General features: G+C 43.6%; 2 protein-coding genes across 6 annotated transcripts in view; one reads left to right on the top strand and one right to left on the bottom strand.

The window, feature by feature from the left end:
- Window positions 1-21,450, bottom strand: part of ULK4 (unc-51 like kinase 4) — a 216,367-nt gene that overhangs the window by 64,189 nt on the left and 130,728 nt on the right. The window lies entirely within an intron of this gene.
- Window positions 11,722-19,546, top strand: LOC140682641 (uncharacterized). The gene is made up of 2 exons (XM_072925810.1): window positions 11,722-11,811; window positions 17,729-19,546. Exon 2 carries the CDS (start codon window positions 17,736-17,738, stop codon window positions 19,095-19,097), a length of 1,362 nt encoding a protein of 453 aa, XP_072781911.1. The 5' UTR covers window positions 11,722-11,811; window positions 17,729-17,735; the 3' UTR covers window positions 19,098-19,546.

Here is a 21,450-nt window from a genome sequence, read left to right as displayed (position 1 = left end):
GTGACTGAGTTCATTATATGTGATCTTAGGCTACTTCTTTCACATTTTCATAAGGGATGAAACATACTTTGTTTCTTAACAAAACCGTAATATCTTTGCAAACCACCTTTTAAACTTGCAGTTCACTTGGCTGCATATATGTAGTAACATTGCAGTGTATCAGTATATTAGCTTCTAGTCTCCGTGACATCAAAAAAAGACTTCAGTATTTCACTGATTTCAATTAAGTAAAAATATTCTTATGTAAGTTCTCTTTTTAAAAGTCATTGTATATATTTCTACAAACATCAACACATGATTTATATGAGACATTGTAGAACACATTATGTGCTTACACCATTCAGCTTTGAAGAACAGTCACACTTTTGGGGATTTGAACTATTTTTGCTTTGAAAGATACTCCATCAATTAACTAATCTTCTTACAAAATATTTTCTTCTCCTATTCCTCACTGTTAATACTTTCCTCAGGAAATTAAATACATTTCATTTAGAATACAGTTATGGTTCTAGATCATTAAGACTCGTACTCTACTTCTATCTCACATCTTCTGTGGTTTTATGATTACTAGCATTATTCTTTCACAACAGTTTATTGATGGATGACAGCTCGGGACAAGCTTTGAATTTCCTGGAGTTTTGTCTAGATAAACCAAGCTCTCAAAATGAAATAATTCTAATCTCAAACATATAATTTCCTTCCCTTTCTTTAGAGTGAAATTTCTGCTGCAGTTCTGAACACCTCATACAAAAATCAGATAGCACGCATCTGACAGCGACACATTTAATTGATGTCACCAATACCCATGGAGAAGAAAAAAATTACATAATTGCATGCCTACCCAACACAAAACTTGTGGCTGTCTATGACTATTTTCAACAGCCTAAATCAGAATAAACCTATGGAAAAAGTAAGACTTGGTCCCTATCAAAATGAAGTCTGGAAAACTGCCTGCAGGTATATGACCAAGTACATATTGTTTCTCCCTGTATTTGACCACAAAACCCATAGCCACATCAAAATGAATGAGTCATCCCACTCCTTCCAGATGGTTTACAAATAACCCACAGGACAGTGACTTGGAGATGATTGCTGAGAAGGCCACTTTCATATGCAGACATTGCATTGCATGGATCATCACTAAGAATTTTTTAGGTGGTAGTAACTCACAGCACTAATATGGTTGACTATGGATTGAACAATGGGGAATGACTAGTAGTGAACAAAACACCAGGATCCATGACTGTGATTTGCAATCCTTTTGCTTTCAGCTTTGAACAGAACTACTTGCTTATTCCCTTGGCTGTACCAGCCTGAGTCTCAGAACTGAATCATTTCTGTTGTTTGGTGAAAAAGAAGGTGAAAAAAACACTCAAACTTCTCCCCATCCATTGAGACATGAATAATATAAGCACCTAGATTTTATTTTCCTGAAGTGCTTACATCCTAAGGGCCTGTGTATTAGCATCCCTACCTCCAAACACCTGAGATAGTTATGTTTACGTAGTTATCTAAAACATCAGAACTAACGAATTTCATTTTGGTAGACATATGCTCACACAGAGCTATATGTACAAAGATATGCAAGCCAAATTAGAAAATTCTGTGGGGAAAAAATTTCTTGGACTTAAAATACTTTTGGAAAATTTAGCATATCTGAACTTTATAATAAAGATGTCTAAAATAAAACACTGGTGCACCTAATGCGCTGCACGATTAATACAGAAACCTGATAAACACTTGGTTCCACAGAAAAGCAACAGACTGACCTCTTGCCCATGTAAATAAAGTCCCAGACATACTCTTTAAAATACTTTGTCATGTCAAAACAAAATGAAAATTGGAGGCCACAGTTGTAGACATGTAAATATACTCCTTGCTTACACCACAAGACAAAGTACACACACTTTTTGATCAGAAGAGAAATTTGGTAAGCTGGTGTAATTTATAGTGACCACGACAAAACTCCATAGAAATCTAATGGCATTGACCACTGGCACTGTAACAAGTTCACTCAAAAGGCAGCTAGAAACATCAAGACTGACATGTCTCAACATTCAAAACATTGAATTGAAAAACAGATAGTTTGGGAAAAGGGTATGCAATTTTATACAATGGAAATTGAATTCATAATTCATTAGATAATAATACACAAATCACATATGTATCTCAAAGTTTCAGATGATACCTTGAAGGTTTTCTCCCAAATTTTAGAACGTATTAAATAACGAGAATTTAATTTCCTAAATAAAGCCTAAATCAGTATGTATCTTTAAAAATTTCAGGGACTATATTTCAGAGTCATATATAATGGACATAGGTTTCTTATGCATAAATTCTCAACTCTTGACTGGAAAGTGAAATAGGCTCCGATTGAAAAGGCACACACTTCATGCCCTCTTGAACTTTGCATGTAACGGATCTGAATACAAAATGTGTCATAGAGGAGACTTAAACCAAAGCCAATTGAGGAAGGTTGTTCTACTTGGACAAGCAACCTACATTTAAGTATTCTGGTGCTTCCAAGTATGTTGGCAATAGCTCACTCTCTCAAGAGAAAGATGTTAGTAACAGGTTACATGGGTGAAAGTAACCATAATTTCTTTCAGCTAGGTATTTCCTAGTAAGAGAATGAAATAAAACCTTATACTTTAACCTATTACAGATTTTTTTAGTTACTCTATTAATTTGCATATTTCTGCAAACAATATACATCACATGTACTGTTTGTAGCTTTAGTTATAATCTGAATTTAGTACAAGACTTCATAGGGCATTAGTCAAGCCTTGTATTTATCTATTAAAGGAAGACATTCAAACTATCAAGCCTACTGCAGTTCTCTGCTATTCAAATTTTGGTGAAAAATAAGGGAAAACATTTCATAATAGAATTATTGTGTTTATAAATTAACATAACTGGAATTAAACAAAGAACCTTTTCTATCTGTGGTCCAAGATTTACAATACATGTTAAAAGGATTGTATCCAAAATTTCTAGCCAAGGATTTACCGCACTTGACAAACCTAGTGCTCACAGCAGCGTATTTCTCTGCCCAAAGACCTCTGCAATGAAGTGAACACATAGCTAATAGTGGTTTATGAATGTGGACTGTGATGACTGTGCTTGTGTTTTACACACCTTTCAAAAGATAAAAGGAGTCTTTTGGCCCATGATACAGCTAATCACACTGAATGTGCCATGATACCTTCTGTAATGAAAGCTGAAAGGAGATTTTTTATTCTCACCTATTAGTAAGATGGATAAAGGAAAAGAAATCTTCACTTCCAAATCATACAAAACATCAAAGGACAGCCTAGGAAGCAATCTTCTAGGCAATCCTTTCATGCCTACCAGCAATTAGAGCATTCAACAAACCTGTCTGCCTCCAGCTGAAGAAAACGTTAGAGCAGGTGCACTTCATCTGAACAATGCTACCATGCAGTCAAGCAGCCAGCAGCAAAACCCTCAGTCCGACAAAAAGCCTTCTCTTTGTTCCTCTCCACACATTGCTCTCTGGAGAGCCTTTTTTTTCCATTAGTACCACACCTACACAACTGACTCCCCAGGGATATTAACAAATATGTACATGCATTAGACCTTTCCTCCTTCTTTTACTTACAGAGTGGACCAACAATATTGACAGTTTAAGTAGAAACCATATTTTATAGTATTTTAAATTTTAATGCTGAATCTCAAAAATATTGCTAAGTAGGAACACAGAACTCTACAGATTCTTTCACACAGAAATGAGTGAATGTACCTGAGCACTTAAGACACTCCATGATGACATACAGATTGTTCATAAACCCTTATTTACCTACCTAAATCTGGGAATCAAATTGCATTCTTTGCATCACAGCCTTACTACTTAAGTTTTCCTGTTTTGAAGAACTGAAAATAGGTGACATAAAGCAAATGGTAGTTTTAGGGTAATGGCATTTTTAAAAAAGGTTCATTGCTTTTAATGCTATTATTTGTTACTGTTTATGTTTTTGGAACTATTTGTGTTAGTACTACAATGATATTGACATAAGAATAAGCTAGGATAGACAATCAGATCACCAATGTTTTCAAAATTTGCTGAGTTACAAATGTTACATCAAGTCGAAAAACAATGATTTGGCTGTTGAGCAGATCAATTGCATTACTCCTGCCCTGAAAATTATTTTATATTCTGATCTTAAAAATAAATAGCATCTAAAGAAGAAAATCTTGCAAATACTGGCTAGACTATTCCTAGCCCTGGTAGAATGACTGGACATTTTATGACTGAAGAAAGAATCACTAAGTTTAAGGGACAAAATTCTCATTTGAATTTATCATATTGAAGCGGTCAAGGCTCTCCAGAGCATCCCATTGTGGGAAGAGCGCCTCAGCTTTTTCTACACACATGGAATGTAGGGCACTCACTAATGGTGCCCAAGCAGGCAGTCCTTCCCTCACACACAGAAAATAGATGTGGAAAGGATTATGACAACCAGGAAAGAAAAGCCAGTTATCACCTTCACTACAGCTAGGTCAAAAGTAGACTGAGAAGTTCTATGTTACCTTGAGTGTGACTGCCTGAGAGGAATAAAGACCTGACATTCTCAGAAGCAATATGGTTCAGCTTCAAGTCTACTTTTTCCTGGACTGGCAGTGCTTAGCTGTTATTGTTAGAAGGCAGTTTAGAGGTGGCAACTTGTGAAAAAAGGCTGCACAGTTGGAGACTCCCCAGGTAGTCAAATTCTTTGAACCTAAGAGAATCCCACCAACATAGAAATCTGCTTTTTTCTATAATTGAATCTCTGGATCAAACACGTATTTGATTAAGACCAGCAGGTGTATAGATTAGCCAACTAAAAGACCAAAAACCAGGAGGATTCTCTCATAAGTATATGAGTGCAATAAAAGATAGTGAAAATGCAACTTGAACAATTTAGAAATCATAAAGCCACATACTGCTGAATATACTTTACTGGGCAATATAAAAAAAAATAGAATATAAGAAATTAGTTAAACTAGGCTAGACTGTGGTTGCCCTCTATGAAAAGACATGGTTAGAATTACATACACAGAGGAAGAGTATTTCTGAAAGTATAATCACTGATACCTTGAGAGTTCCTGATTTGTTGCTGCTTTTGAAAATGAAAAAATAAAAAAAAAGAAAAAAGGAAAATGAAAGAAAGGAGTTTCCCAACTGTGATAAAATTTCAATTGAATTCAGGTTTTTGTGTCAGATTGACTCAACTATTATATAGTCCATTCAGAAACGATATCCAAGACGATCACAGAAATTCAGTTCACAGCACATATGGGTACACAGCCCCAGAGTTCTGAAGGCAGGGGGCTTTGGTCTAGTCAAGACTTACCAAGATAGTCCTCATTCCTAGGAGTACAATTCATTGAACATGAACTTCTTCAACAGGGATGTAAAGTAACTTTACGTGGAAAACAACTAGAAAGCATTTGAATGTTCTTACATTACAACCAAACTAATATAAATATTTTCTAAAATTTTTATGAGTCAATACTACATAACTATGGATTGTAATAATATTCAGATGATCTATTCACAGAATCGATATGACATTAAGAGTGTCTTATGTGAACAGCAATTTTTATTTTTTTGGATACCATGCTGCCGGCACCCTGATTTGCCTGAAGCCAATTCACACACCCAAATGACCCTTTTAGTTGGAAAACCTGGGGAGGAATAGAGGTGGAGGTAATACAGTGGCTTCCCAGGGTATACATTTAAAATATTTCTGTCACCAATTGTGCATATATTAAACACCTAACTTGCATACTTTTCATGTGGATTTAAGTATTTTTGTTGCTACAGTTTTTTAATTTGTTGATTGCACAGAATTTGCAAGAACAACCTGCATCATAAAATACTAAAAATTAAATAAACCAAGACTTCAGTAGAATAAAATCATGTTATTTGGATTGACTATCATTGCTGCTATTAAGCAAAATTTATAGCAACTTTTCAGTTACATGTATCCCCACATGTCAGAGATACATTAGAGCTTGTGGTTCATTTTATATGTCACAATAATTCTACAGCATGGTACTTTGAGTCAAAACTCAATACACCCTATTTAATTCCTACAAGGTGTCAGCTAAAATAAGGTCCCTTGGTTTTGTCAGACAGAAGGTAGATGATGCTTAGAAGATTTTCCAAACAGCAGGTTTTAATGATCTGCATGAGGAACAAGAATATCTAATGGTACACTTTACTCTTTGAGAGTAAAATCTCCTTTAAAGCCAATCTGAGACATTAGGAGTTGCTGCTTCACACCTACATGGAAGAATTTCTACTTGCACATTGTGAGTTTACATGTAGTGTATATTTTTTAGAAAAACAAAGACTGCATGAGATCCTCAAATTAATGGCAAAAGCTAGGCAAAGTTCTTCACTAAATTAAATGTGTTGTGTAAAATTAGGAATGCTGGCATTCAGCAAAGATTCAGTAAAGACTTTTGACTTACTGCTCTGAAAGATCATGACTGCAACAATTACCATGTGATAAAATACATAGGAATTTATATCCTGGGCTTAATTTAGAATTAGAAACTCTTCTAAATATATTTCTATTTTAATAATAGACTTCCTGTCACACAAGATCAAACCCTGTTTATCTCTTTAAAATATCTTAACACACTTCTGATTTAACACCAATTTTCTCTTCTACCAAAATCCCTGAGAGACCAAATTCAAACTTAGAGAGCTGTCTTTTTAACAAAACCCATACAGGCCAGATGTGAACAGCCTCAGAATACAGATATAGCCCTAAACTGTTGTCACAAACTGACAGCACTCAACAGCTTTAATTGCTCTAGCTTGGCCTTCATGAGGCCCTGGGCTGGTAGTGATAAGGACCAATGAACCTTGGCTTCAGAAAATTCTCAATTTTCAGTTGCAGAAATACCCATGGTTGAATACTGTTCCCACATATACGCAGCAAAGGATACAGGGCAAAAGCTTTACACATTTCTCTATTGAAAAATCATGCTCTGTAAGAAAAAACATTAAATATTAATTTCTATTTCTATAGATCTATTTACATCAGTTTGCCATAAGATTAAAACATAGAGTAGAAGTACTTGGATTTTTAAGTGACTCTTTTACTGTTGTTACAACTGCACCAAAGAGCAAGAGCAAAGGCTAGAGTATCCCCTAAGTGGAATTTGCTGCTGGTTATTACAACAGAATTGAATCTATGCCACAGTTTCCTGTAACATCCTGTGTTATTCATCAACTACATTTTCAACAGAAATGAAAGCAGACAACTAGTAATTGCAACTGTCCAAGGTGGCCTTCATGTATTTGCACTTAAATGATCAAAGGGCTTAAACAGAGGTCAGGATGTCAGATGATAACAAATCTGCTTTAGTCTTTATGATCAGATTATATTTTGTAGCTCCAAATTACATTTGCCTTAAGCCTATTCTTTTACATCAACTGTTTTCCAAATAAGTGTAGGGATAACTTTGACAAGCAGACCCCTTTATTTGCTATCACATGGCCATACCAATAATGACACACCTGATTAAATCTCTAAAATCCAACCACTGACTATTCACTTCAGATTATACTATCCTTCTTGTTAACTGGCTCAGACATATGTCTTGTATTGTTTGCATGGTATGCCTTTTCTTATCTGACCTATCCATGATTTTCAACCTTACCACTAGGATCTTGAAGCTGGAACCCATCACACTGGGATCATGCTGTCATTGGCTATATGCTAGCTACACCAGAAGTATCCTACCTAATATGATATTAGTATAACCTAGGTCAATAGATCCTTCATTTTCTGTCAGCAGAGCTACCTGATCCCAACTATCTTGACTTCAAAAGGTTACATTGAGTTAGGTCAGCTGGTACCAGAGCTCAGCTTACTTAATCAAGATGCTCTGAAAGAACTGCAAGCCTGCATGTGTTTGATTTCTGTGGTCCATACCTCTTTCCCCTATTTCAAGTGGATCCACACAATGGGAACATGGCTCTAATGACACTGTGTTGTGGATGACCCATACCTTTTTTATATGGGTAGCTGTTGCTGAGAGTAGTGAAACCTGTGTCCGTATTTTAACGGATTGGCTCAGACTCCTGGCAAAACTTCCACATAAACTCTGCAAGATCACACAGAATAGTTTGGCCAATTAAGCTGTCTTGGTCCAAACCACCCAGCTGTAAAACAAAAACAGTGAACTATACTGCCCTCCCCAGCAACAAACTGAAATGAATCCTGCTGCTAATCCAATGCTTTAATTGAGAATCTGGACACTGGCTTGTTTGAGGGCAACCAATTTCTTCACAAGTGAAGAAGGGGTTAAGACATTGGTAAAACCACAGAGAGAGAGAGATGGCCACAGAAAAAGGTGACTTAGACAGCCAGAATCTAAGCGTGTGCCTTGTAAAGATGTGCAACAGAATAGCAGGAGAAACTTCATATGCAAGCACTGATTTAGTACCTGCACTTGTTTTGGCTTAGATAGAGTTAAATTCACATGAGACCACATGGGGCTCTGGTTTGGTTTTGTGCTGCATACACTATTGAAAACAGGGATGTTTTGGTTATTGTTGAGCAGCACTTACACAGAGTGGAGTGCTTTTCAACTCCTCATCCCACCCATTAACAAGCAGGTTGGAGGTGCACAGAAGCTGGGAGGGGACACAGCTTACCAGAGGGATATTCCACACCATATGGCATCACACTCAACGACAGAACTGAGAAGGACAGGTTGGCAGGGTAGACACTGCTCCTGGACTGTCTGGGCATTGTTTAGTTGGTGTTGAGCAGTTGTTTTCATTTGTATCACTTGTCCTTTGTGAGTTTATTTTTCTCTCTCCCTTGTTTGTTTGGGATTTTTTTCTCTCTTTTCCTTAGAATTTAAAAAATTCTTCTTAAGATAGCTTTTTAATTATTAAACTACTTTAATGTTAACCCACAATTTTTTTCTCACTTTTTATGCCTACAGTTCTCTCCCCTCACTGGAGGAGAGCTGATTGAGTGGCTGCAAGGTGCTCAGTCACCAGCCATGGCTAAACCATAACAGCACCTTTTCCTTTTTCCCTACAATGTCTGCTCTGCTGGGCAGAGATGGTTTTTAGACATTAACGTACTTACATGATCACAGTAGGTTTACCAACTTGCTTCAACACAAGGAGCCTTCACCATCCTGGCCCAGGTTGTGCTGCATGTTTCACTTCTTATGTGCCCTGGGCAGTACCACTATGCACCTACATCTCACTACACACCTATATTTCTCTTTCAGCCTGCTTATGCCCAGATTCTAGATTTAATTCTAGAAAGCAAATTCAGACAAAGAAATTCAGCTTGACAAGATAATGGGGGTGGGGAGAAAAGGGGAACTTGCAATGAAGGACTCATGTTTCTTTGTTTCTTCCCACCATGTTATCCCAAGTGAAGAGACAAGCATTAAGGATGATAAAATTTAACTGTAGCTTGACACAATGAAGTAATATCCACAGCATTTTCTAAGACAATATACTCTGCCACAAGTTCAACACAGGTCACTGCTTCCATCTAGGATTCAGGATTGTAATAGATATCCTATAGAATAGTGGTATCATGACACATTTAATACACTTTATGTGAAAAAAAACTTCTGTTTCAGAGAGACAGTTAGCATGTAAAACAGATATAGGGATGCCCAATGTGTTTCATTACAGGAATGCATTTCCAGATGGAACCAATATGCAGTTCCTACCAGTAAACAGATGAGATGTGTTCAAAGTTTTCACTCTCCTCTGTTCAAACTAGCTCGTCCTTTGCCTTTGTTCATCAACATTTTTAGAAAGAGAGAACTGACTAGCCTTAATGCACATGCCCTGTGCTTTTAAGAAGAGGGACTTAAGAAGTAGGCTAGAAAAAGTAAAGTCTGGACATAGTTAATCTGGATCTAGTCAAGTAAATCCAGCTCTGTTGGGAAAACTGGAAGACACTCTGGAACTGGACCGTCAACAAATTATGCAAGAACTGGAGAGAAGGTGCAGCAAGTAAACACCAGAAATGAGAGGCTTATTTAGTTAAATTTTCAGGACACATAGACTTTAAACATTTCACACAATTTGGCTTGCTAGAAACTGCACCGAACTGGGACAGCGACTACAATTCAGCCTGGGATCCTGGATATCACAGGGAGCACCCACACTGGCCAGGTCTATGGAACCAAATGAGGAAGTTACTGCCAGGAGCTCTCATTTTAAGCTTTCTGGATGTGTTGCTGTAGCACTGAATGCTGTGCAGGACTGCATGCACACCTTTCATGAACACAGGTTTTCTTTCAGAGTGCACAACAGAGTCCCGCAGTCAGTTCTTGCACTCAGCCCAGACTGGGTATCTCTGCATCCAGACTGATCCCATAATGCACAGACTTGGTCTGAGTGACTGCCTGACCTATAGCCTAGGCAAGCAAAGTCCTCTAAGCAATGCTGTTCTTCTTGTCTTCTTCTACGTCTGCTGTCAAAGCCTGCAAACCTGCCTTGAAATTCTGTTCCTTTGGGTATTCTATCTGCCTTTTCCTTATCTTGCTTATGACTTTTCCTCACAGTATAGACAAAATGCTACCTCTAAATTCATCTTCTAGTGCTGCTGTTTGAACCACATGTTCTCTTAACAGTCAAGGTAATTTCAGAAAAAAATGCATAGTAAGTAACAGTTTGAGCTTTTTTCTTCTAGTAAGATAAATAATGGCATAAACCCATAATTCATGTCATTCTGGGTTGAATGATGGGACCAAAAGACATTATATCTGTCTGTGCATATTCAGCAAAAATATGTATTGGAAAGCCCGTTCAGCCATCATGGATCATTTTACCGTTCTTTCAGTCTTTACATAATACATATAGTAGCATTAGTTCTGCTGTCATCCAGGGAAGTAAGTTGTATTTCATGGATACATCATTGGCTAAAAACTATGTCACAATATGGACATGTCAGCTAAGAAATAAGATCTTTTAAAAGTGTGAACAAATCCATTAACAACACTTTACTGGATTTTTGTGGGAGGGGGTGTGGCTAGTGACCTCCCTGCATTGCCATGGGAGGCCACAGATGTGTAGCTTTCCCGCCTCCCAAGTTGTCTGTCATCTGTTCTCCCTTCCCCCAAGTTATGTCAATCATTTTGTACTCCTTCCCTTTGTTCTGGAAAGTTCTAAGTTCTTTGTACCCCCATTGGTTCCTCCCCCGAAACCACTCCTTCCCTCTATCCCAGTTGGCCGTTGCCATGTCACTCTCCGTTGACTCCACCCTCATACCCTCACCCGGTTGGATGCTCTACCCTCGGACCCTCCTACCCTGATACAGTTATATACCCTGCCCCGCCCTGGTTCGGGGCTCTCAGAGCTGGCTCGCCCTCTGAGTGGTTGCTTCCCTTCACCCTCCTCGCCTTCCCTCGATAAACCCTTGGAATAAAGCCGCCTGAGAGACCCCGCCTGGTGGAAGACTCTCTTTATTACCATCATAGCGTGCCCGAAGTCCCCGACCCAGTCGGAGCGGACCGAGCGACGCTATAACTGGCGCCCGAACACACTGACCCCTGCACGGAGTCAAGTGGAGAGCGTCTCCTCGACAGCTTCGACTCCGTGAGCCGGCTGCCTGAGGAATTGAAGCGCCGTTCGGACGTGGTTCCACAGACGACGGTGCTTCGTTTTCTGAAGACCCCTCGCCTCGTGGGCTGCAGACACCCGGAGGAGCAGGAACAGCAGCTTCTGTGAAGCTCCCTCGCACTCCGGACCTGCAGCGCTTCCACCCCCCTTTGAGGCTATCTTCTTTTCGACGGGCGTCCTTTGTGGTGAGTCTTTCGTGCCCCGTCTGGCACCTGACCCCGTCTCTTTTCTTTTCTGTTTCTCCTTTGCCTCCTTGGGGAATTTTTTAGCCGTATTGACATTATGGGAAACCGTATGTCTCCGGCTCGGCGGGATTTTTATTCCCATGTTAAGTCTTCCCTCGTTCTGGGAAACATTTCTTTTAACAAAAGGGATTTAAAAGCCTTAATTAACTTAATTTTTGACCACCTTCCTGACACTGCGCAGGAAGATTTTAACTCCGTTCCGTTCTGGGGAAAAGTTGGGCGTTTATTATACGATTTACAAGTTAAGGGGAATTTTAAAGTGGGACGTTTCTTTCCTTTATTTCATTCTATTTTTACGTTATTTAAACAAAAACGGGAGAGTTGGGCCCCCAGTTTTCCTAACCCTCATTCCGTCCCCCCCACTCCTAACCCTTTTTCCCCTAAGGGTGGGTCGGGCAGCAGACCCTGCCAAAGTCCGGCACAGGGTTGCCACCGTCTCCCTGCTGCTCCCCGTCCCATCCTGTCCTCTTTTCGACCTGGGACTGGCCACCCCAGTTCGACCCTTTCCTCGTCCCAAGACCCTCAGACCCCTGTCCCCAGTTTAAAACCTTGCTGTTCAATTCCTAATCTGTGCCAGCATACATCACAAAATGGCGCCGGCCGCATGGCCGAGCTGGCATCAGAAGCGCCACAAAATGGCGACTCAGCTCCTCCCTACTCCCCTCGGGTTCCCGCCATTTCCCCATTGACCCCTCCTCCGTCGAGTGCCGCCCCTGCGTCGGGTCCCGCCCCGTCTGATGCGTCGATGGTGTCATCGTCGGGACCCGCCCCCTCCGTCCCCTTGACCGCGCCCCTGGGTGGACCCCCGGTGGGAGGGACCGGCCTACAGGAAGGCCACGCCCCTGTGGGTGGGAACTCCCTGCCGGAAGGCCCCGCCCCGGGAGGTGGGCCTAGTCCCGCCTCCCCCTCTCCAGCCACTTCCGGTTCCCACGCTACCGGAACCGGAAGTAGGCCTGGCCGGAAGCAGGCCATCTTGGCCTGCAGGACTCCACGCCATCGGAGCCCAACGGTCAGGGAGAGGTTCAAGGCCCTCACCCGTCCTGCCTCATCCTCCGAAGAGGATGAGGACAGGGACAGCCCCCGGCCCACACCTAGGTCGGGAGGCGGGTGGGCTAAGATACGGGCAGCGGCCATCGAGGACGGGGACTTAGACCTCGCCCGTGACCTTGGGCCTTTTGCGGCACCGGTGATAAGGGAGAGGGGAAAGCGGCCCCGGTGGGAGCAAGTACCATACGCTGAGGTGAAGGAGCTGAGGAAAGCGGCAAAAGACTATGGCCGCGAGTCGCCATTCTTTAAAAACGTTTTGGACCTTACATTTTCTGGACGGACACTAGTTCAGCACGATATCAAGTACATTGCCAAATCCCTGTTGTCCCCCACGGAACTGCTGCTTTGGGAGGTTCAGTGGAAAAAGCTGCTGAAACCTCTCATAGTAAAACACAATCTAGCAGAGACACTGGGCACAGGAGATGAGGTAATGGAGGCTATGGCGGGAGATGGAGAATTCGGCCAGCCGGAGGACCAAATCCAACTACCGATACCTCTCCTTGATGACATCAGAGAGGCTGGCCGTGCCGCGTTACTGAAAATCCCGGACGGTAAAACTCCCTCCCAAAGTTTTTCAACTATCCTCCAAGGACCGGACGAGTCGTTCATCAAATTTGTCGACCGCCTCAGAGAGGCAATAGACAAGCAGATAGAGCACCCTGCGGCGAGGGAAGAGCTCCTCCGAAAGATGGCAGTGACCAACGCCTCTGCGGAAACCAAGAAGATCTTAAGGGCGTTACCGCAGGACCCCGAGCCCACCATCTCCCAGATGGTGGAAGCGTGCGTCAAAGCAACATCCACCGAGGTGACGGTCGCAATGGCAGTGAGTAAAGGGGTGGGGGAGGCTATGTTAAACATGAACACTGTGCGCTGCTTCGGGTGTGGCCAGGTGGGCCACATACAAGCGAACTGTCCACACTGGCCCCCGGAGCAGTTTTACAACCCGTATATGCCTTCCCCAAGACCCCCACCCAGGAACTCTTTCCCGCCATACCAGCCGGCGGGAAACGGGCCGCGGAGCGCGAGGAGGGGCCGCGTGAGGACAACAAATGGCCCTTCTCAGCGCCCGAGCCTCCCTACTATCCGGGAGGACCAATGGCCCAGGGGACAGTTTCGGAGGGTTGGCGGAGCACCGACGACGGGCTTCGCCTCCTCCGAAGAACGGCCAACTTAGATCCCGGCCGCCGCCAGGTCCTCAAGAGTTCCATGACTGTCACTTTCCAGGATGAGGACCTGGTGAGAGTCCCCGCGGGGTTCCTGGAGCCCCCTCACTGCCAGGGCGAAGCGACCGTCCTCATTGTCGGAGACGCAAGGCACACACCCGACAGGATCTCCATCATACCTGAAGTGGTGTGTGTCCCACCGGGGTCCGAGGTAACGGTCTCGGTCACCTGCCATGAGCCCCCCTATACCTTGGGCAGAGGACTCCCCTTCGCCCTGCTCTATCTGTTGGACTCAAACGACCTCTCTGAGCGGAACTCTGGACAGGACATTCATGTTTTTCTGACTCAAAATGTAACTAAAGAAAGACCTATAATTCGGACTGTGCTTTCGTTACAGGGAAAGTCGGTGGCGATGGACCTAATGGCAGACACTGGGGCGGATGTCACCATCATTCCCAGGGCAAAGTGGCCCCGCGACTGGGAGTTGGTGCCCCCTTGTGGCACAATCTCCGGAGTGGGCGGAGCTGTCAACTCCATGCGCAGCCGGCGCTTGGTAAGTGTGGAGGGTCCAGAGGGACAAATAGCCACAATTCGACCGTTCGTGGTTTCCTCTAACATCATGCTATTAGGCAGGGACGTATTGTCCCAGTGGGGTGCCCGCCTTGACATCCCTAGCCCTGCGTGGGATTTTTAGTGTGGGCCACTGCGGAGCGCACCTCCCCACCGTTGAATTGGAAGACCGATGTTCCGGTGTGGGTGGATCAGTGGCCCCTTGTGGAGGAAAAATTAAATGCGCTCAACGAACTTGTAGAAGAGCAGGTGCGCCTTGGGCATTTAATACCCTCCACCAGCCCTTGGAACACCCCTGTCTTTGTAATTAAAAAACCAGGCAAAGACAAGTGGCGCCTGCTCCAGGACCTCCGCAGGGTAAATGATGTCATTGAAGACATGGGCCCCCTCCAGCCTGGGCTTCCCTCACCCTCCATGCTTCCCCGGAATTGGCAGCTCGCAGTCATTGATATCAAAGACTGCTTTTTCAACATCCCCTTATACCCTGGAGATGCCCCCAGGTTCGCCTTTTCCGTTCCATCAATTAATCGGGCGGAACCTTATAAAAGGTATCAATGGACCACCTTGCCCCAGGGAATGAAAAATTCTCCAGTGCTCTGCCAAACCTTTGTAGCACAGGTCCTTTCGCCAGTCCGCCGGCTTTTCCCTGAAGCCATTATCCTACATTACATGGACGACGTCCTTGTCTGCGCGGAGACGACCACCTACCTCCGCGCAGCACTTAATAAGACAATAAAAGCCATCAAGGATGCGGGTTTCCAGATTGCGGAGGAGAAGATCCAGCTCTCCGCCCCATGGAAGTACTTGGGCATCACAATCACGGGAAGGACCGTCGCGCCCCAGTCTGTGACCATCAAAGACGACCCACGGACCCTGCGGGATCTGCAGCAGATCTGCGGCACCATCACGTGGATCCGACCTCTCCTGGGACTCACCACGGAGGAGTTGGCGCCCCTCTTCGAACTCCTGCGAGGAGACGGCGACCTGGCTTCTCCACGCGAGCTGACACCTGCCGCGAAGGGAGCCCTGGAGAGAGTTGCGGAGGCCATCAGATCCCGCCAGGCGCACCGTGTGGACCGGGTCCTTCCCATTACCCTTGCCATCCTGGGTAAGTGCCCAAACTTCCATGGGTTGCTGTTTCAGTGGGATGCTGAGCGTAAGGACCCACTCCTCATCATCGAGTGGCTGTTCCTTCCGCACCAGCCCCCAAAGACCATCTCCACACCCGCTGAATTGATGGCCAAACTCATCATTAAAGGCAGGCAACGCCTCCGGACCCTCGCAGGGTGCGATCCGGCGTGCATTTATGTCCCTTTAAATTTGGAGCAATTAGAATCCCTCCTGCAAACAAACGAAAATTTACAGATTTCTCTGGATAGCTACCCCGGCCAAATCTCTATACATTATCCCAAACATAAACTGTTTAAGGATACCTTCTATTTGGCCCCAAAATCTTACAAAAGTAAAACACCAATTAAAGATGCTCTCACCGTGTTCACTGATGGGTCAGGAAAATCCCACAAATCAGTGATCACTTGGAAGGACCCGGAGAGTCAGAAGTGGGAGTCTGACATCCAAATCGTTGAGGGTTCCCCCCAGATCGCAGAACTTGCTGCGGTCGTGAGAGCATTCAAAAAATTCCAACAGCCTTTCAATCTAGTTACTGATTCGGCGTATGTAGCCGGGATAGCAGAGCGGGCAGAACATGCCATGCTCAAAGAAATTCAAAACAAAAAATTGTTCGGGTTGCTCACGGACTTAATTTGGCTGATCTCCCACCGCGAGCAACCTTATCACATAATGCACGTCCGGGCGCACACAGACCTGCCAGGAGCCATCGCTGAGGGTAACCGGAGGGCAGACCATTTAGCAGCGGTTATCGCCACCACCTCTTCTTCTGTACATGCAATTACTAATACCGTCCCAGACATCTTTGCACAGGCAAGGCTCAGCCATGCGTTCTTCCACCAAAACGCTCCTGCCCTTGCCAGGCAATTCAAAATCTCAAAGGAACAGGCCAAAGCCATCCTCGCCACTTGCCCCAGCTGTCAGTCCCTCGCCCTTCCACCAGTGGCGTCAGGGGTTAACCCCCGGGGACTGGGAGCTTTGGAGCTGTGGCAGACGGATGTGACACACTACAATGCTTTTGGCCGTCTCAAATACATACATGTGTCAGTTGACACATTTTCAGGTGCCATCTTCGCCTCTCTCCATACTGGAGAGAAGACGAAAGATGCGAAAAAACACTTATTCATGGCATTCGCGACGCTGGGAGTCCCGAAGGCAATTAAGACCGACAACGGCCCGGGACTCACCTCGAAACAATTCGAACTGTTTCTGCAGCAATGGGGTATCAAACATACCACCGGAATTCCTCACAATCCCACAGGGCAGGCCATAGTGGAGCGCTCCCACAAAGAACTGAAAAGATTGCTCGATCAGCAACATGACGCGGCGTTGTCCATGACTCCGGTCGAGCGCCTTTGCAAAGCACTTTATGTACTGAATTTCTTAAACTGCACCGACCGTGAGCCAGACCCGCCCGTCATCAGGCACTTTACAAACACCACGCGAGCACTTTTGAAGGAGCGCCCACCGGTCCTTGTCCGAGACCCGGAATCCCGAGCCATCACAGGGCCCTTTCCCTTAATAACCTGGGGGAGAGGGTATGCCTGTGTTTCAACAGCTAATGGCCTAAAATGGATTCCGGGAAAATACGTGAAGCCATTCCTGGAAGATGCCCCAGCTGCAGAACCACCGTCGCCACAGAACCCACAGGCTGCGTCTCCCACAACACCGGACGACGCAGTCGCATGGAGAAGACGAAAGAAGAAGAGGACCGGGAGCCGTCCCAACTTGGTGTCCCGAGTCCTCATCACCAGACTGTACCACCCACCGGACTCGACATCTCAAAATACCCCATCCCCTCCAGTTACCTTTCCCTTACCCCCTTACCTTACCCGCTTTCCTTATACCCCAGTGCCCTAAGTTGTTTCCTTTTTAACCAAAAAGGGGGAGTGGAGAGGGGAGGGAACCAAACCTCTTCTGTTATTTACGTTTTTCTCTTGCGTTATTAGAATAAGGATGGCTGCCCACATGTCACCAATCCGGGAGAAACATCAGGAATCGCCCCACTGCACCCAGCTGGCCGTCGCCGTGGCCTTTGTCATCCTGTGGCTGCAAGCGGCGGACGGATGGATTGTTCAGCAGCCGAAAGAGAACGTGTGGGTCACGCTCGCCAAGTCCTTGCAGCAGGACAATCTATGTTTGGCCATGGGCAGTGTGGACAACCCCTTGTCCACATGCCTGGTGGGGGTTCCCCTGGTTGCCGACGATTGGCCAGTTTTCAACTCCGACCTACTCCGAACCACGGGTAAGAGACCCAACCCGGTCGACACTTGGGACGAGTGGACAAAAATTCTATCAAACAGTAAAGAGGAACCCCAAGAATTGGACCTGCTGGGGTCCTCTCACGCAGAATACTGCGTCAAATTTTATTATAGAAGGCCAAGTCAGAATTGGCATGGACTTGACTTGGCCAAGAATACATACAGAAAGGATGTAACACCTTTAAGCAAAAAATATAATAGCCAAACCTGGTGCAATTACACCAGCCAGGTAGTTTCGGTTTCTTCCACACGTCCTAAGGTGTTGCCCAAGGGGATGTTTCTTATCTGTGGAGACAGAGTATGGTCAGGCATTCCATCTCGGCTCCAGGGAGGACCATGTAGCCTTGGCAAGCTTGCGACTCTCACTCCGAATAAAACCCAGATTTTAGAATGGAGGAAGGAAAAACAATTGGCCCGCAAAAAACGTTCATACGACCAATTCGATTCAAATTGTGATTCACAATTGTACAATTGGGGCAAGACAAAGAGAATCGCTGCGTCCATATTCCTTCCATGGTACGCAGCAGCAAAAGCCCTTGGTGAGCTTTCTCACCTGGAGTGCTGGGTAAACAAGAATGCCAACGCTACGTCGGCCGCCCTCTCAGACCTTTTGGCGGACGAGCAAACCACCAGGCATGCAACCCTCCAAAATCGGGCTGCGATAGACTTTCTCCTATTAGCCCATGGCCACAGCTGCGAGGACTTTGACGGGCTGTGCTGCTTCAATCTGTCATCGAGAAGCAAATCCATCCAGGCCCACATCCAACAGATAAAAGAGCAAGTAAAAGACTTAAAGACTGAGAACCCATCGGCTGCTGACCCTATAGACAAGACATTCTTGCAGTGGGGCATCCCCGGATGGGCAGCCCCCATCGTGAAAGGACTTATTTGGATTTTAGTTATTATTTTCCTTATTTTCATTGCTTTAGCCATTTTTAAGCAATATTTAGTTAAGACTTTCGGTTCCGCTTATTTAGTTAATAAAGACGGGGGAGATGTGGGAGGGGGTGTGGCTAGTGACCTCCCTGCATTGCCATGGGAGGCCACAGATGTGTAGCTTTCCCGCCTCCCAAGTTGTCTGTCATCTGTTCTCCCTTCCCCCAAGTTATGTCAATCATTTTGTACTCCTTCCCTTTGTTCTGGAAAGTTCTAAGTTCTTTGTACCCCCATTGGTTCCTCCCCCGAAACCACTCCTTCCCTCTATCCCAGTTGGCCGTTGCCATGTCACTCTCCGTTGACTCCACCCTCATACCCTCACCCGGTTGGATGCTCTACCCTCGGACCCTCCTACCCTGATACAGTTATATACCCTGCCCCGCCCTGGTTCGGGGCTCTCAGAGCTGGCTCGCCCTCTGAGTGGTTGCTTCCCTTCACCCTCCTCGCCTTCCCTCGATAAACCCTTGGAATAAAGCCGCCTGAGAGACCCCGCCTGGTGGAAGACTCTCTTTATTACCATCATAGCGTGCCCGAAGTCCCCGACCCAGTCGGAGCGGACCGAGCGACGCTATAGATTTTTTCCACAACTCAGTGGAACAAGAAGTTTCTTATCTTTTTAAAAGGTGGGTGGTAGAGGGAAAAAAATCTTCCCAGTTTTTCCACTCTCTTAAAAGACAGAAGACAGCTTCAGACTTTATATAATTATTCTATTTCTTCTCCCATTAATCTGAAAAATTCAAAGGGAAACACAGGGTTTTCCCCGACCAATACAAAGGAACAACTAGTTGATGCAATATCTTCTAACAACATGGAGACACCTGTGGAAATATATAATTGCTATTTATAAAACAAAACTCCCCAATGTTTATCAAGTTAGGGCCTCTTTAAGAGAAAAGTAAAACTGATTTGCTTAAAGCTCAGATCAGAAACCCATGACATGTCCTCAAACACATGCGTTTGCTGACAGATTTGTCTTCATAAACCCATCTTGCATAAATACCATCTTGGTTCAATTAGGAAAAAGCTTAAGATGAGATAATCTTTTTAAAGCATGAAGAGACAAGTTTGTATTACATTTATGCAATGCATTTTATTAAAAAATAAATAGCATCTCATCAGATAGACATCTATACTTTTGTTTCAGCAGTTTAAATAACCACTGTCCCTCAGCTGGACGTTTCAACTGCACCTCAAACAAGTTCCCACATCAGCTGACTTACAAAAACTGACTACATGCAGATACATTCCTATAAAATGTAAATGATCATGTACAGCTATACGCAAAATTAGTTACCCTATCAGACCAACAAGGCGTTGATCAAATGCCACAGAAAAAAACCTACCAGTTGGAGGGTGGTAACTTGTCTAAATGTGTATGAGAACACAAACACTCAGCTGAATATATACTGCCTTAAGATGGTGTAAAATCCATATGTCAAGACTTCAAAAGAAATTTAACTATAGAAATGAGTTATTGAATATAAAATACATATTAAAATGCAATTTTAAATGTTTGGAAAATCTAAGCTAAACAATATTATAAAATGAGATCTTGAAGAGCAAAAGAAAACATAATCCTAAAAAGACAGCATCTAAATATTATTTTAGGCAAAAGTCTGAAAAATAAAAGAAATTTAGGTGGAAGAGGAAGAACATCACAGGAAAAGTCTCAAATAATATAGGTTACCACTTTATATTTGTATAAAAATTGGAAATTTCAAAAGGCTTTAAAAATATAAATAACTTCAATTTATCCATTATGATGTAATTCCCTTTCTGATTTAAAGAGGAAATTATTTTCAAGTTAATTGTCCACAAATGGTTTAAACATTCAGTACACAGCTTTCCTGAAAATAAGTTCAAAGACAAAAACATCTGGCTGCATGGGAGGTATGACAACCATTGAAGATATTTAAAACAAAACAAATAAAAGCCCCAAACCATTCTTCAAAGCAGTGAAAAATCCCAGATTTCGTTTATCTGTCCACTAGATAGATCTGTTTCTGCCAAAAAGAACTTCTTTCAGTAGGATCATACAAGTGCATCTGAAGAAGCCTTTTCCCTATGGCAGAATGATTGCTGTAGCTTAATTTTGTGTACAGTATTTTGTACTTTTGTGACTTTACACTTACCTCAAATTGGCAGTCATACATTGCTTTCATCCCAAGACTGTTCTTACTGCTAGAATAGAACATATGTGATAGCTCTACAACCTACGGTTGTAGTAATACAGTAACTGTAGTTAAAACGTGTCTCTTTTCAAACATACAATTACGTTTTTAATTTCATCTCCTGAAATGATCTTTCAGCTTACTAATTATATCTGACAAGATACACAGGGATATCATCATAATTAGATTTAATTTATTTTCTGTAACAAATAGTTTGGCATCGCCAATATTTAACCTGTAGCAAATATGACAGGTACATGCTTACCTAGTTATTAATTTTTCCTCAAATTGACCCAATCCACT

Source organism: Taeniopygia guttata, chromosome 2 (genome assembly GCF_048771995.1).
Source record: "Taeniopygia guttata chromosome 2, bTaeGut7.mat, whole genome shotgun sequence".
NCBI classification, from domain to species: domain Eukaryota; kingdom Metazoa; phylum Chordata; class Aves; order Passeriformes; family Estrildidae; genus Taeniopygia; species Taeniopygia guttata.
This window is presented reverse-complemented; position numbering and strand designations above follow the sequence as displayed.

What these genes read in the sequence shown, in the direction of transcription:
- LOC140682641 (XM_072925810.1), top strand. Translation starts at nt 17,736, where the DNA reads ATGGCTGCCCACATGTCACCAATCCGGGAGAAACATCAGGAATCGCCC.